Below are 15081 nucleotides of genomic sequence, written 5' to 3'. Positions count from 1 at the left end.
AGTCTATGTGTTTTATACCTCTCTCACACGCCCCCCCCCCCCCCCCACCCTTCCCATGCCTCCTCCCCCCAAGCCCTCTCCCTCCCACAGATCTCCCGACGTCCCTGTTCTCTATTGTTGTACTTGTGTGCTTCCCTCTCTTTCCCCATCTGGTCTCCTGCTCCCTTTATAATATGTTTTATGTGTCAGTTTGTTTTTATGTGATTAATGTTAGCTCTTACACGAGCCTCGATCTTGTATACAAAAAAAAATAATATCCAACTCGGTTTCACATTCATGGCTGATTCAAGCAGGTTTTCATCAAGGAGCCTCCTGTACGTTGCACCGTCCATTGTCCCTTCTATCCTGACAAATTTGCCAGTTCCTCCTGATGAAAAGCAGCCCCATAGCATGATGTGCCACCACCATGCTTGACAGTAGGGATGGTGTTGACTGGGTGATTGACGTAACGCTTGAAATACCATAACGCTTTCGCCAGACGTAATGCTTTGAACTTAGACCAAAAAGTTCAATTTTTGTCTCGTCTGACCATAAAATCCTTACTGTATGCTTGCAGTATCACTAAGATGCTTTTTCGCAAACCACATGAACTTTTAGATTATTTTTTTTGTGTGTTGAAAGCTGCAGTCACAAACTATATAGTTCTCATTGAGGCCAGGCCTTAAATGAAATAACTGCATTGATATATGTGAGAAAAGAGAAATATAAGAGAGATAACGTGAAGGTGAGGAGTGAAAATGAGTCAGAAAAGTGTATGATTCAAGGATTGTTTGTAAGAAAGAGAGATTAAAGCTAGCCTGGTAGCTGTAGTTTGAGTGAGACAGAAAGTAAGACTAGCAATCCTGACATGGAGAGTGTAAGATGGTTCCGGGCACCACTTTAACGCTCCTAAGTCAGAACGGTAGTACGACCCTAGTCAGTTGCTGTCTACAACCTACGACCTAAAAATCCGGTCCAACCGGATTGGTGTTTTTTAGGAGATACAAGCCAATGAGGGTAGTCGTTTTGTTCGACGACTGCCCGACCATGCGGCAGGTAGCACAGTACCAGTGGCAGTCAAGAAAGAGACTGACCTGACTTATCCTGAAGAACTGAACCTGATGATGTGTCTTTTTCAGTAATTGCTTCTTTATTGACACCTGCCCATTGAGATAGAGGCCTGCTTTGTGAAGGGAACAGGATATTGTTAATTGATGAACACTGACTCCCATCTCGGACATAGAGCCTTGCAGATGTTCCAAAGTCATTGCTGGGTTTATAGAGGCATCCCGACCCAGTGCCCTGCTTGCCCGGCTGCTGAGTGTGGATGGGCGACCTGATCTGGGTAGAAACTGGGTGGTGTGCACGTCTTCATCTTCTTCATGATGGATTTCACCGTACTCAAAGGGATAATGATTGACTTTGAAATGTTCTTATAACCCTCTCCTGGGAGCTTAAGTGGGGGAGCTTAATTTTTTAAAATATAAACCACTGATTACATCCAGGTGAAACCTACTACACTTATTTTGTAACCTTTCAAATATAATAGCCGGCGAAGCCGGTGTTGTCAATAAACGAGTACGTATTATGTTGAAAACCTGATGATGCCTTGGCTCGAGAATCCGAAGCGCAGTGGAGGCAGCCATCTTGCGGAGGCGGAAGTATGCATAACAAATTTTAAACGTTCATTAGGAGTTTCTTTCACCCGTCGTCGTTTGATTCACAATCTTATGCACCTCCTATGTATTAATAAAATAATTTAAGACCAACATCGGCCCGCACAGGCCTGGTTATCTTCAACAAAACGCGTCACCAAACACCGGACCCAATGAGAGTCGAGCATTTGCAAAAATATTTCTAAAATGAAAGCGCTCAATGGTGGGGTGCGTGGGCGCCATCGACCGGATGCGGAAGTTTGCATAAAACAATTGCGAAAAAGTTCAATAGGAGTTTGTTTCACCGTCGTTCTTTGATTCACAATCTAATGAAACCTCTCATTAGTAATTAAAATACATTAAGACCAACCTTGTTATCTTCAACGAAAATCGTCATCAAACACCAGAACCAATGAGATTCGAGCATTTGAAAAAATATTATTACGCGTTTCGTACGGTGAAAACGGCGTCAAATATTCTAACATTGACGAAGAATTATTTTTTAGAAATCTCGCGGCCGTATGGGATAGTTTTTCACGGCCAGAAATATGGTATAAGCGGTTTACATATTTAGTTTATAAATACGGATAGTTTTTCACGGCCGGAAATATCCGAAGTTGAGACGGAATTGACCGAATTAATCACTGCAAGCTAACGTCTTCTGGTGGAGGAAGCCGCCGTGCCCGGAGAGTCAGAGAACCAGCCCTGGCGCCTGACAGCGACTGAAGTTAAAAGACTACACACTTACTGTGAAAACGTATGTTAAGCCCAGTTAAGAATAGGCCTTAAGCTAGCACATCGTATAGTTACTTCCTTAAGCTTCTTGTGACATTTATTGTATGCAGGTATTGCCATTGGGGAGGACTGTCTGCTCTTCTCTTTTACCAAGTCTTACCAGGTACGGTACCTACTACACCTACCTACTACCAACTACCTACCTACCTACTACCAACGACCTACCTACCTACTACCAACTACCTAACCTACTGATACCATAGTGATGGGTAAAATAGTGGCAAGAGGTTTTGGCTTCGCCGGCTCATTGCGGCTTTGCAGTCGGTACTAGTATTGTTACGTTTGTGGGAACGTCAAGCATTTACAAAGCATGCATAGACTAGTCGTGTCCTCTAGGGTGCATTGCATAGAAATACCAGGTCAGCTGTGGCATCCCAGATTGGACCTTTTCGTATTTATTTTTCCTTTTTCTTCAAGTTTACCACATATCCACTCCCTTTACGCCACGTGATTTTGACTGTTGGTGGTGGTGCCCAAAACAGCTTTGGAAAGGATTCAACCATTTTTTCATTGAAACGAGAAAGGGCAGTGAAGAGGAAGAAGAGTGGCATTTGGTGGTGCGGCAAAGAAGAATCCTTGCTGTAGCTTGAACGGTTTGAGTGTGTTGGGGTGAAGGGCTCGATCTCTGTGAACTATATGAAGATTGTGTGTATGAAGCAGGTGGACAAAAAGAAAAAGAGCGTATTCTGTGGGAAAAGGCGTTTCTTTGGGTCTCTGTGGAGACGATCAATATTGTGTGCTTCATGCTGTGAACGGTCTCGGCGTGTGCTCCATGAAGGAGTCGACGTCGATGAACTTCCTGAGGGGTTTGCTGTGTTGCATGAAGGAGGTTGACAAAAGGATCAAAGGAGAAAAGGAATCGCAGAGCGTGATGAATGGTCCATTCGTTTTGTTCCACTTCCCGCCAAGCCCCGCTCTGACGAGCGTCGATGAACCTTTGTTCCCGCCAAGCCCCGCTCTGACGAGCGTCGATGAACCTTTTTCCCGCCAAGCCCCGCTCTGGCGAGCGTCGATGAACCTTTGTTCCCGCCAAGCCCCGCTCTGGCGAGCGTCGATGAACCTTTGTTCCCACCAAGCCCCGCTCTGGCGAGCGTCGATGAACCTTTGTTCCCGCCAAGCCCCGCTCTGGCGAGCGTCGATGAACCTTTGTTCCCGCCAAGCCCCGCTCTAACGAGCGTCGATGAACCTTTGTTCCCGCCAAGCCCCGCTCTGGCGAGCGTCGATGAACCTTTGTTCCCGCCAAGCCCCGCTCTGACGAGCGTTGATGAAACTGCCCTTCAAACAGGCCTGAACCCCATTCCATTCCCTCCGTCATGTCATATTTTATTATTATCCTATTCCATATCCTATTTTTTTATTTTTTTTATTTTAATTTTAATTTTATTCTTTTTCCTTTTCCTTACCCTGGGTTAGATAGAGGGTCGGCCTTTGTCGGTCGGCCTTTGTGTGCTGTTGGGTCGGCCTTTCGTATCGTATGTATGTGGCCTGTTTTAATTCATTCATTCAGTCTGTCATTATTTATTAGGCCGGTTAAAATTGTTTTCCTGTTTATCATTACTTTTTTTTTTCAAAAAAGTGGGTAGGGAGGGAGGGGGTTTTTTTTTTTTTTTTTCCAGAGTGAAATTTTAATGGATTATTCAACGCACAATATGTTTTTTTCTTAAATATACTTGATCGGCCATACATGATGAATCATGTTATGATTTCTAAACTAGTAAACCTTCGTATGTACGCACTGATACGATTCAAATAAAGAAAATAAAGAAACCTATGTCACATTGAGTTCTGTTTACTTTTAATATTTGCTGATACATATAACAATGGTAGACCAAAACTTCGGCTTTTAAGAATAATGTCCGGTTGCCATACATGTATCTATCAGCAGCTATTGCCATAGCATTCATACATATTTGACTAGAATTCCTCGCCACGAAATATCACTTCATGGTACCGGTACATGCATATTGAGCAGTTTGGTAGATATGGAAGAGGACATAAACCACATCAAAAGAATGTCTGATTCGCGTTTATACATCTATCTATCAGCAGCTACTGCTATTACAGCACTCATAGATGTATCTATCTATCAGCAGCTTCTGCTATTATAGCACTCATAGATGTATCTATATATCAGCAGCTACTGCTATTATAGCACTCATAGATGTATCTATCTATCAGCAGCTACTGCTATTATAGCACTCATAGATGTATCTATCTATCAGCAGCTACTGCTATTATAGCACTCATAGATGTATCTATCTATCAGCAGCTTCTGCTATTATAGCACTCATAGATGTATCTATATATCAGCAGCTACTGCTATTATAGCACTCATAGATGTATCTATATATCAGCAGCTACTGCTATTATAGCACTCATAGATGTATCTATATATCAGCAGCTACTGCTATTATAGCACTCATAGATGTATCTATATATCAGCAGCTACTGCTATTATAGCACTCACAGATGTATCTATCAGCAGCTACTGCTATTATAGCACTCATAGATGTATCTATCTATCAGCAGCTACTGCTATTATAGCACTCATAGATGTATCTATCTATCAGCAGCTACTGCTATTATAACACTCATAGATGTATCTATCTATCAGCAGCTACTGCTATTATAGCACGCATAGATGTATCTATATATCAGCAGCTACTGCTATTATAACACTCATAGATGTATCTATCTATCAGCAGCTACTGCTATTATAGCACGCATATATGTATCTATCTATCAGCAGCTACTGCTATTATAGCGCTCATAGATGTATCTATCTATCAGCAGCTACTACTATTATAGCACTCATATATAATAATAATAATAATAATAATGCATTTATTTTATATAGCGCTTTTCAGGAAGCCCAAAGACGCTTTGACAGAGTGCAAAACATAATGCATTGCAAAACATAAAAACAATTGCAAAAAAAGAAGAATCAATAGGGAAATATTCAAAGCACAAAGGAGGGAGAATGAGAGGAGATAGTCAGGGGTTAGATGCTGTGGGTGAAATGTTGAATGCAGTGTTGAACAGGTGGGTCTTGAGTGATGGTTTGAATGTGGTGAGTGAGGAGGAGTCTCTGATGGTGTGAGGTAGCGAGTTCCAGAGGGTGGGAGCAGCGATGGAGAAGGCCCTGTCCCCCCAGGATCTAAATTTGGTCCGGATGGGGGGGGGGGGGGGTCAGGAGGTTGGTACCAGCAGAGCGGAGGTTGCGGGTGGGAGTGTGTCTGGAGAGGAGGTCAGCCAGGTAGGATGGGGCCAGGTTATGGAGGGCTTTGTAGGTCAAGAGGAGGATTTTGTACTGGATTCTCTGGGAGATGGGGAGCCAGTGAAGCTTGTAAAGGACGGGGGTGATGTGGTCACGGGTCCGGGAATGTATCTATCAGCAGCTACTGCTATTATAGCACTCATAGATGTATCTATCTATCAGCAGCTACTGCTATTATAGCACTCATAGATGTATCTATCTATCAGCAGCTACTGCTATTATAACACTCATAGATGTATCTATCTATCAGCAGCTACTGCTATTATGTATCTATATATCAGCAGCTACTGCTATTATAGCACTCATAGATGTATCTATCTATCAGCAGCTACTGCTATTACAGCGCTCATAGATGTATCTATCTATCAGCAGCTACTGCTATTATAGCACTCATAGATGTATCTATCTATCAGCAGCTACTGCTATTATAGCACTCATAGATGTATCTATATATCAGCAGCTACTGCTATTATAGCACTCATAGATGTATCTATCTATCAGCAGCTACTGCTATTATAGCACGCATAGATGTATCTATCTATCAGCAGCTACTGCTATTATAGCACGCATAGATGTATCTATCTATCAGCAGCTACTGCTATTATAGCACGCATAGATGTATCTATCTATCAGCAGCTACTGCTATTATAGCACTCATAGATGTATCTATCTATCAGCAGCTACTGCTATTATAGCACTCATAGATGTATCTATATATCAGCAGCTACTGCTATTATAGCACTCATAGATGTATCTATCAGCAGCTACTGCTATTATAGCACGCATAGATGTATCTATCTATCAGCAGCTACTGCTATTATAGCACGCATAGATGTATCTATCTATCAGCAGCTACTGCTATTATAGCACGCATAGATGTATCTATCTATCAGCAGCTACTGCTATTATAGCACTCATAGATGTATCTATATATCAGCAGCTACTGCTATTATAGCACTCATAGATGTATCTATCTATCAGCAGCTACTGCTATTATAGCACGCATAGATGTATCTATCTATCAGCAGCTACTGCTATTATAGCACGCACAGATGTATCTATCTATCAGCAGCTACTGCTATTATAGCACTCATAGATGTATCTATCTATCAGCAGCTACTGCTATTATAGCACGCATAGATGTATCTATCTATCAGCAGCTACTGCTATTATAGCACTCATAGATGTATCTATCTATCAGCAGCTACTGCTATTACAGCACTCATAGATGTATCTATATATCAGCAGCTACTGCTATTATAGCACTCATAGATGTATCTATCTATCAGCAGCTACTGCTATTATAGCACGCATAGATGTATCTATCTATCAGCAGCTACTGCTATTATAGCACGCATAGATGTATCTATCTATCAGCAGCTACTGCTATTATAGCACTCATAGATGTATCTATCTATCAGCAGCTACTGCTATTATAGCACGCATAGATGTATCTATCTATCAGCAGCTACTGCTATTATAGCACTCATAGATGTATCTATATATCAGCAGCTACTGCTATTATAGCACTCATAGATGTATCTATCTATCAGCAGCTACTGCTATTATAGCACGCATAGATGAATCTATCTATCAGCAGCTACTGATATTATAGCACGCATAGATGTATCTATCTATCAGCAGCTACTGCTATTACAGCACTCATAGATGTATCTATCTATCAGCAGCTACTGCTATTATAGCACTCATAGATGTATCTATCTATCAGCAGCTGATATGGGAGCGCTCATAGATGTATCTATCAGCAGCTACTGCTATTATAGCACTCATAGATGTATCTATCTATCAGCAGCTACTGCTATTATAGCACTCATAGATGTATCTATCTATCAGCAGCTGGTATGGGAGCGCTCATAGATGTATCTATCAGCAGCTACTGCTATTATAGCACTCATAGATGTATCTATCTATCAGCAGCTACTGCTATTATAGCACTCATAGATGTATCTATCAATCAGCAGCTACTGCTATTACAGCACTCATAGATGTATCTATCTATCAGCAGCTACTGCTATTATAGCACTCATCTATCAATCAGCAGCTACTGCTATTACAGCACTCATAGATGTATCTATCTATCAGCAGCGACTGCTATTATAGCACTCATAGATGTATCTATATATCAGCAGCTACTGCTATTATATCACTCATAGATGTATCTATCTATCAGCAGCGACTGCTATTATAGCACTCATAGATGTATCTATCTATCAGCAGCTACTGCTATTATATCACTCATAGATGTATCTATCTATCAGCAGCTACTGCTATTATAGCACTCATAGATGTATCTATCTATCAGCAGCTACTGCTATTATATCACTCATAGATGTATCTATCTATCAGCAGCTACTGCTATTATAGCACTCATAGATGTACCTATCTATCAGCAGCTACTGCTATTATGGCACTCATTATTTCAGTAGCGGACTGGGTCTTAAAACCGGCCCGGGCATCCTTCACCTAGATCGGCCCATTATTCATTTATATCTTGCTTATCTGAGAAAAAAGCCGAAATGCTTGAAAAAAAAAAAAACTAAATAAAATCCACTAAAAATTAAATTTATTTTCAGTAACACAAGCACATGTCATGTCTAAGAGAGTAGCTGCCTGCGCAGTTTGCTGCTTCTGGCAGCCACACCATCAATGATATCCTTATGCCTAGGTCACACATAGGCGGATTTGTCGGCGACTACTGGCGACTGAAAAAATCGCCACCATCCGCCGACAATCGTAATGAAAGATGAAACCATAATGGACTGTCGCCTGTAGTCGTGGTTATCCTCCCCAGATCGGCTGCAGTCGGCAAGTCGCAAAGGGGCCAAAAAGTTTTTAAAATGTTTAAAAACGGCGCGCTCAGTCGCAATGCAAAAAAATCCGCCATGCTGTCGTGATGGAACCGCCATGCTGTCGTCGGTATCCGTAATAAGAGCGTAAAGCGGCCGCAACCCAGTCGCTCATAGTCTTCCGCAATCGCCCCACCAGCTAGCACGGCAGAGATGTGAATGCCATACGGCCTTCCTGCGGCATCTTCCCGACTACGGGCCGACACTGTTGCGGCTGCATATCGACTACAGAAGAACTACCATGTCTCCCCTGCGGCTATGGGAGACTGACGACGACAGCAGTAGGACTAGTGGCGGCCGAGTTACGGCCATTGGCGACAAAGATACGACTGCCTGGCGACTGCATTACGACATACCACGATTCCATGGCAAGACAGGATGGTGTGAGGGTCTCCGTGGAGTGAGGTCATGTGGTGCCGACAAGGATATGGCTTTATTGTTTGGACTTGGGACTTTTGGGAACTTTATTTTTGGGACTTTGGTCCTTTGGAAACTTTATTTATGGGACTTGGGACCAGTGGAAATAATTTGTTGGACTTTATTTCCATTCTCTCTCCCTGCAGAAAAGTTTGATTATTACATTACAATGATACATCTTTATTAACTTTCTTATTGTACATCAAACATCTTTATGCTTCATGTCATACATCATTGAAATGAATAAAGTGAAATGTAAAATAGAGAAATAAAGATTTAAAAAGTTGTGTGAATCGTCTCCAATCGCCGGCGGTCTTATTGCAGTCTTGCGGACGCCGGAGTAAACCGCCACCCGGCCCCAATGCAGTCGCCGCGATCCGCCATCGGTCGTAATCTAGCCGCCAGACTGTCGCCACGCTGCCGCCGTGCATCCGCAATGCAGTCGTCGTCGATCTTCGACAGTCGCTATCTCACTCGGGGCGTCGTCGCAATGCAGGCGCAATGTGGCCGCCTGCAGTCGCCATGCTGCCGCCTGACCATATTTGACCGCCCGACATCGCCAGTAGTCGCCGAAAAATCTTGATCACCGGCAGTCGCCGGTAGTCGCCAAAATATCCGCCTATGTGTGACCTAGGCATTAGCTTCAAGTTTGGCCAGGATCCCTTTTTCCACAGACATCAACATGAACACCTCACGTTGTTCTTGTGTCATTGTACTTCGCAGACGGCTTTTGATTCTCTTCAAAGCAGAGAAAGACCGTTCACATGCCACTTGTGACACAGGCAGCGTTAGCAGCAGCTTGTAGGCAAGCCCAATGCTCTTGTAGGCATCAGTGAAGAGGTTCAACTTGAGGAGCACCTTGTAGCAGCAGAGAGGACAGGCTTTACATGACTTACATGTACTTGGCAGAGTCTTCCTGTCATGTTCAGACTCACTGTCCTCCTGCACTGTATAAGCATCTGCTACTGATTGTTTCAGTGTTGACCATTGTTCTCCAAGGCTTCGCAGTTCTTTTTGTAGGTGTTCTGCAGTGACACCATCATCAAATCTCAGCAAATGTTTATGCAGCTCTTCCATAGCTCCTGATGGCACTTGATCAAAGTTCTTTGGGTGAAGAAGTGAGAGATCAGCATACAATGTTGATGTTGCTGATCTGTCAAACCGCTGCTCAATGCTGCTCACAATAGTGTCCACTATTCGGTTGTACACTTCAATGCGATACTTCTTTACTGGGTCAGAAGCTGATGTAGCCTCATCTATGGACAGTTCGCCATCAATACGTTTGTGCTGTCTTTGCCGTTTTATAGGAAGGGACTCTTCCATAACAAGATTTACATCCATTTCTTCCAGCTGGTCATTAGCCCATTGAACAAACTTTGCAGCTGCATCATGACAAGCTTGGAAGTCATCCCATAGCATCTGCATATTCTCTAGCAATTCATCCACCATCCGGTGCACAGTCAGTAGATCCAATTGCACTTGGATCCAATTGCACAGTCAGCAGATCCACCATCCGGTGTAGATACTTGGAGAGCGCTGTAGTGCGGGAGAATACTTGCAGATATGCTTGTGCAGTCAGAATTGTTTCAAACTTCAGGAGACTGTCAATGTATCCCTTCACCTTGGCCTTAACAGCTGCTTGGATCTGGTCAGCAACTAGTATGGCATTAAGAGTGGTGATAACTTCCATGAAAAGCGCTCCAGTTGGGTTGTTGAATGAACCAAAAACCTTCTTCAAGACGGCATCCTTTGACCACCATCTAGTTTCTCCGATAGTTCCCATTTGTTTCACAGTAGTGGAGTGTTGACTCCAGGTGTTCATTCGCTGATAAGATTCTCGAAAGAATACTGCAATGTCATTCAGTAGTGAGAACAGTGATGCGCTAGTCACCACAACACTTGTAGCTTCGGTCATAACGAGATTTAACACATGTGCGTGGCACCAAACATGGATCTGCATTGGAGCTTCCTTTGATAGCAGAGTACTGAAGCCTTTGTAGCGCCCCTGCATGTTTGCTGCACCATCAGTTGAGTTTCCAACACAGTTCTTGAGGTCAAGATTCAGTCCTAACAAGACTTCAAAAACAAGTTGCACAAAAGCTTTGCCAGTAGATTCCTCACATTTCACCACACTCACTAATCTTTTTTGGATAGTGCCAGTGCTATCAACATATCTAAGAACAACAGAGCACTGGTCTTGTGTTGAGATGTCTTGAGTGGTATCAATTTCCACAGCAAACATGTCTGTTACTTCTTCAGAAATCCACTGACGTATCTTATCCCAGATAACTGTGATAACAGAATTCACTGTAGTTTTAGACAGGAAAGTTACCAAGGAGCCTCGACCTCGTGAACTCTTTGCCTTCTCGTGTTGCTTCTTGCTGTTCTGGACAACGTGAGAGAGATGATCGGCTGTGCAGGAATCATACTTCCGAAGTAGTTTTACAACTTCCAGAAATGTACCATGGTCGATCTCCTCATTGTCAAGTGTGTATGCTGCTTCTTCATTACTTCCTCTGTAGCTCAGTACCCTCTTACCAATGAGTTTGACCACATCCACAACTCTTTCCATCACTTGTCGTCTCTTTCTAACCTCATCATGATGGCTACGTGTGAGCAGGTGAGAAACGCTGGACTGTTGTCGATCTACCAGGTATGCTGTAGAGCATCTCAAATGAAAAGAAGAGCGTTCATGTTCTTCAAAACGTGTATGTACGTGTCGCCAGTCAGTCATTCCCTCGATGAACGTGGACCAGTCTGAGGTGCTGGAAAACGCCAAGCACACTGAACAGTGAAGAGAATGATTGTCCTTGTTGTATGACAACCACCATCTGTTTGTACCATCTTTTCACATGAAACACCTCTTGACCACTCGGTGGTCAGTTTTTTGATTAGGGTGGTAATTCCAAAACAGCAAACAATCTTCATCTCTACATGGTTTCTTAAAGTAGTTAATCGAGGGGTATCCCTCCTCTGCAAGTGTAGCAGCTGCAGCAGGTACATCTCTCTCAGGTGACCGCACCTGTTCGTGTTCACCAATTTGCACCAATTCTGCCGATTCAGCTGCCAATTGGTCATCTACTGATTCAGCTGCCAATTGATCATCGACCAATTAGGCTGCTGATGGTCCAGCTACCGATTCAGTATCCTTATCCCCGTGTTCACTGACTTCACCAGGCCCAGTATTAGTACTCTTGAACATATCCAAAAGGTTTCTGCACTTTGAAGCACGATCTGACAGTTTCTTTTTCTTTCGATCACGTTCCTTCTCAGCACCTCCTTTTCTTCTCTTCTGGTTTGCTTTATCCATTGTTGGTTACAGATGCAGATGCTGAAATTTTTTTTTTTTAGCATTGTAAGTCAGTTTGCGACATTGTTATCAATACTAGATCAGTAGTCAGTAGACCTATCTAAACTTACTTGGCCTATCGGCTCAAAATCCTTTTTACTGTTGATTTGGTAGTTTTTACAATGAAGGAAACACGTATCGGGAGTACATACAACATAGCGATTGTCAATGTAACAGCTCTGAGGCGTCTTTCGCTTCGCATCGCAGTGACGGCGAGCACCAACATGGTGGCTGTAAGATTAAAAGCTGGCTTCAAACCCCCTCACAGCCCAAAGCCTTCAACCGGACATATTAACGCTCTCCTCCCCCTTCATTCTTGTTCTTCAAAGCAAAGCGGTAAAAATTGTTGTGTCGCCATTATATATGACGAGCAACGGTACCTGCCCTAAGGGCGGGAGCTTCAATTAGGAGGCGCGATTTATATAAACATCCTTTAAATATCACACGCAAATCATCAAAATCTAAGCAGTATTTTTAGAATTTCAATAAAAAAACCACATCACTGTTCATATCGGTAAATATTATTCCATCGTGTTTCAAATCGTGATTAGTGATATCAACTGTATGCTTTTCTTTAGGAAAAAAAATTGAATGATTTTGTACGGTAACTCTTCTTCAGCTTAGAACTTCAGGATACACGACATTGCTGATAAAAGTTCCTTTTCTCTCTTTGAAGTTCTTGGCAAACATTTTTATATTGTCACTGGCATTATCCATAACATTCATAAATTATCCATAACATTATCCATGGCATTATCATTCATTCATTCATCTATTGATCATTAAACATTATTCTTATGCTCATTAAACGTTCATTAAACGATTACGAAAATAAAAACGAAAAACATTACGAAATTACGTTCACACCGTCACATCAAACACTACCGTGAACACAAAAGTCACAAACATCGTCACAAACGTTACGTTACGTAATTCAAACCGTGAACACATCGAATATTGGAGAGCCCATTGCCGTTTTTCGTGACAATTTTTTTTTTCAGCAGTTTTTTTTTATCCAGCCCTACTACTACTACAACTACTGCGTCGAGCTTGCTCGGCATTCCATGACACGTTTCTTCCATTCATCGCTGTCACTCATGGCATTAGGTAGTTCGTTAACCAGACACCCAGTATCATTTGTAAGCTGATCTATATATGTTTTCGCAGGTCTCCCTGGTGCCTGTTTGCCGTGAGTTGGTAACCAAAGTAAAACATCGCTTGCGAGCTCATCTTTGTTTCTCCAGCAGTGCCCAGCAAATCTTAATCTGCGTTGACGTATGGTTACACTGATTGTTGGGATTTTTGCATACAATTCATATTTTGTGGGGTGCTCTTTCCATGAGATGTTAAGGGCTGCTCTGAGCATGCGAGTGCATGCACCATCCAGGGCCTTTTCTAGTGACGATGTCAAGGTCCATGTTATTGCCCCATATACAAGAACTGATTCAACAGCTGCTCTAAAGAAGTTTCGTTTCAGCTCTATTGGAAGCGCAGATTTCCAAATCTTGCTTAGACTGTTTAAAGCTCCCCAAGCCTTTCCAAGTCTGATGTCGACATCTCTTTTTGTGGCGGCGATGTTGCTTCCCAGGTATGTGAATTCGTCAACCTTTTTGATGTTTTCACCATTGAGTGATTTTATGTCCACAACTTGATCTTGATTAAGACTGATGTACTCTGTCTTCGAGGCATTTATGTAGAGACCAATTTGGCTGGCTACTTCTTCAATCTTGTGTAGTAGTGTCGCTGCATCCTTGTTATAGTCTGCTAGAACTGCAAGATCATCTGCATAATCTGCATCTGTAATCTTCTTGGATGGGTATCACCGACTTTTCCGTTTACTTAGGGTAAATCCAAGTTTATTGTTGGTGTCTATTGCTTTGCGTTTGTTTATCCAGCCCAGCGGCCCATTTTTTACCAAGCGGTCCCAGCCCACCGGGCATTGCCCAAATGCCCTATGGCCAGTCCGCCCATGCATGTGATGATGCTCGACTTCCACAGAAAAACATTGCATCACAATGTGCCCAAAGACACGATGACTGGGCCAGGATGGTACAGGCACGTATTGTGCATATACTTGACCTACCAGCTGAGGAAGCCATCTATCACCATGAATGTGAAACGCACTTTTGCTTAGGGAGGAATATGCCTGCAGCATACACTAAACAGGAGGCGGCTCCACCGAAGAAACGGAAACTTGGACGACCAAAGAGGATGTCCAAGATGGCAGCATTTGAGATTGCCATTGCATACTTAGAAGAGAATGATGATGAGAGTATTACTTTAGATAATTTACATTCCATTATGAAAATAAGAAGTGGGCTGAGCGATGATGAATTGTACACGACAGCTCAGCTCAAACGGGAGCTGGTGAATTACTATGGGAACAAGGGGTCCATAACTACAATTAGGCAACAGCCTAACATTGTAACTCTTTCATCGAATGTGAACAATATCATACAAGAGGCACATGTAAATGCTGCAAAAGCCGACCAATCCAACATGGATGACTTGATCAAAATTGTGGGAGAATACATTCGTTCAGAGATAAAGGGTATGGACAAACACGACGATGAATATCCAGACTCTGATCAGATGACATCTATTTACAGAAATCTTGATTATCTCCCACATTCATTACGCATCCTCTGAGAAACCATCATCAAGAGCAGAAACTCTAAGCTCCATACTGCATCATTTGGCCAGGCAATAATGCAATCAACATGTCCACGTTCTTTTCTGCCT

The 15081-nt window shown here is 42.7% G+C and overlaps 3 protein-coding genes across 3 annotated transcripts in view; 2 read left to right on the top strand and 1 right to left on the bottom strand.

Moving 5' to 3' along the window:
* LOC137425804 (fibronectin-like) overlaps positions 1 to 15081 on the top strand; it is a 1588206-nt gene that overhangs the window by 1209617 nt on the left and 363508 nt on the right. The window lies entirely within an intron of this gene.
* Positions 672 to 3969, bottom strand: LOC144891506 (uncharacterized). Its single transcript, XM_078775126.1, has 2 exons — positions 3658 to 3969; positions 672 to 3531 (listed from the first exon to the last, which is right to left on the bottom strand). The coding sequence occupies exons 1-2, from the start codon at positions 3742 to 3744 to the stop codon at positions 2848 to 2850; spliced, it is 771 nt and encodes a 256-aa protein (XP_078631252.1). The 5' UTR covers positions 3745 to 3969; the 3' UTR covers positions 672 to 2847.
* LOC137424482 (uncharacterized) overlaps positions 13002 to 15081 on the top strand; it is an 84883-nt gene continuing 82803 nt past the window's right edge. The window contains exon 1 of the mRNA XM_078775511.1: positions 13002 to 13614. The gene's annotated coding sequence lies outside the window, so the exon portion shown is untranslated. The remainder of the gene's footprint in view (positions 13615 to 15081) is intronic.

The sequence above is a fragment of the Myxine glutinosa genome, chromosome 4, assembly GCF_964187855.1.
Source record: "Myxine glutinosa chromosome 4, kmMyxGlut1.1, whole genome shotgun sequence".
In the NCBI taxonomy this organism is placed as follows: domain Eukaryota; kingdom Metazoa; phylum Chordata; class Myxini; order Myxiniformes; family Myxinidae; genus Myxine; species Myxine glutinosa.
Note: the sequence above shows the minus strand (reverse complement) of the source record. Positions and strands in the feature narration are given on the sequence as shown.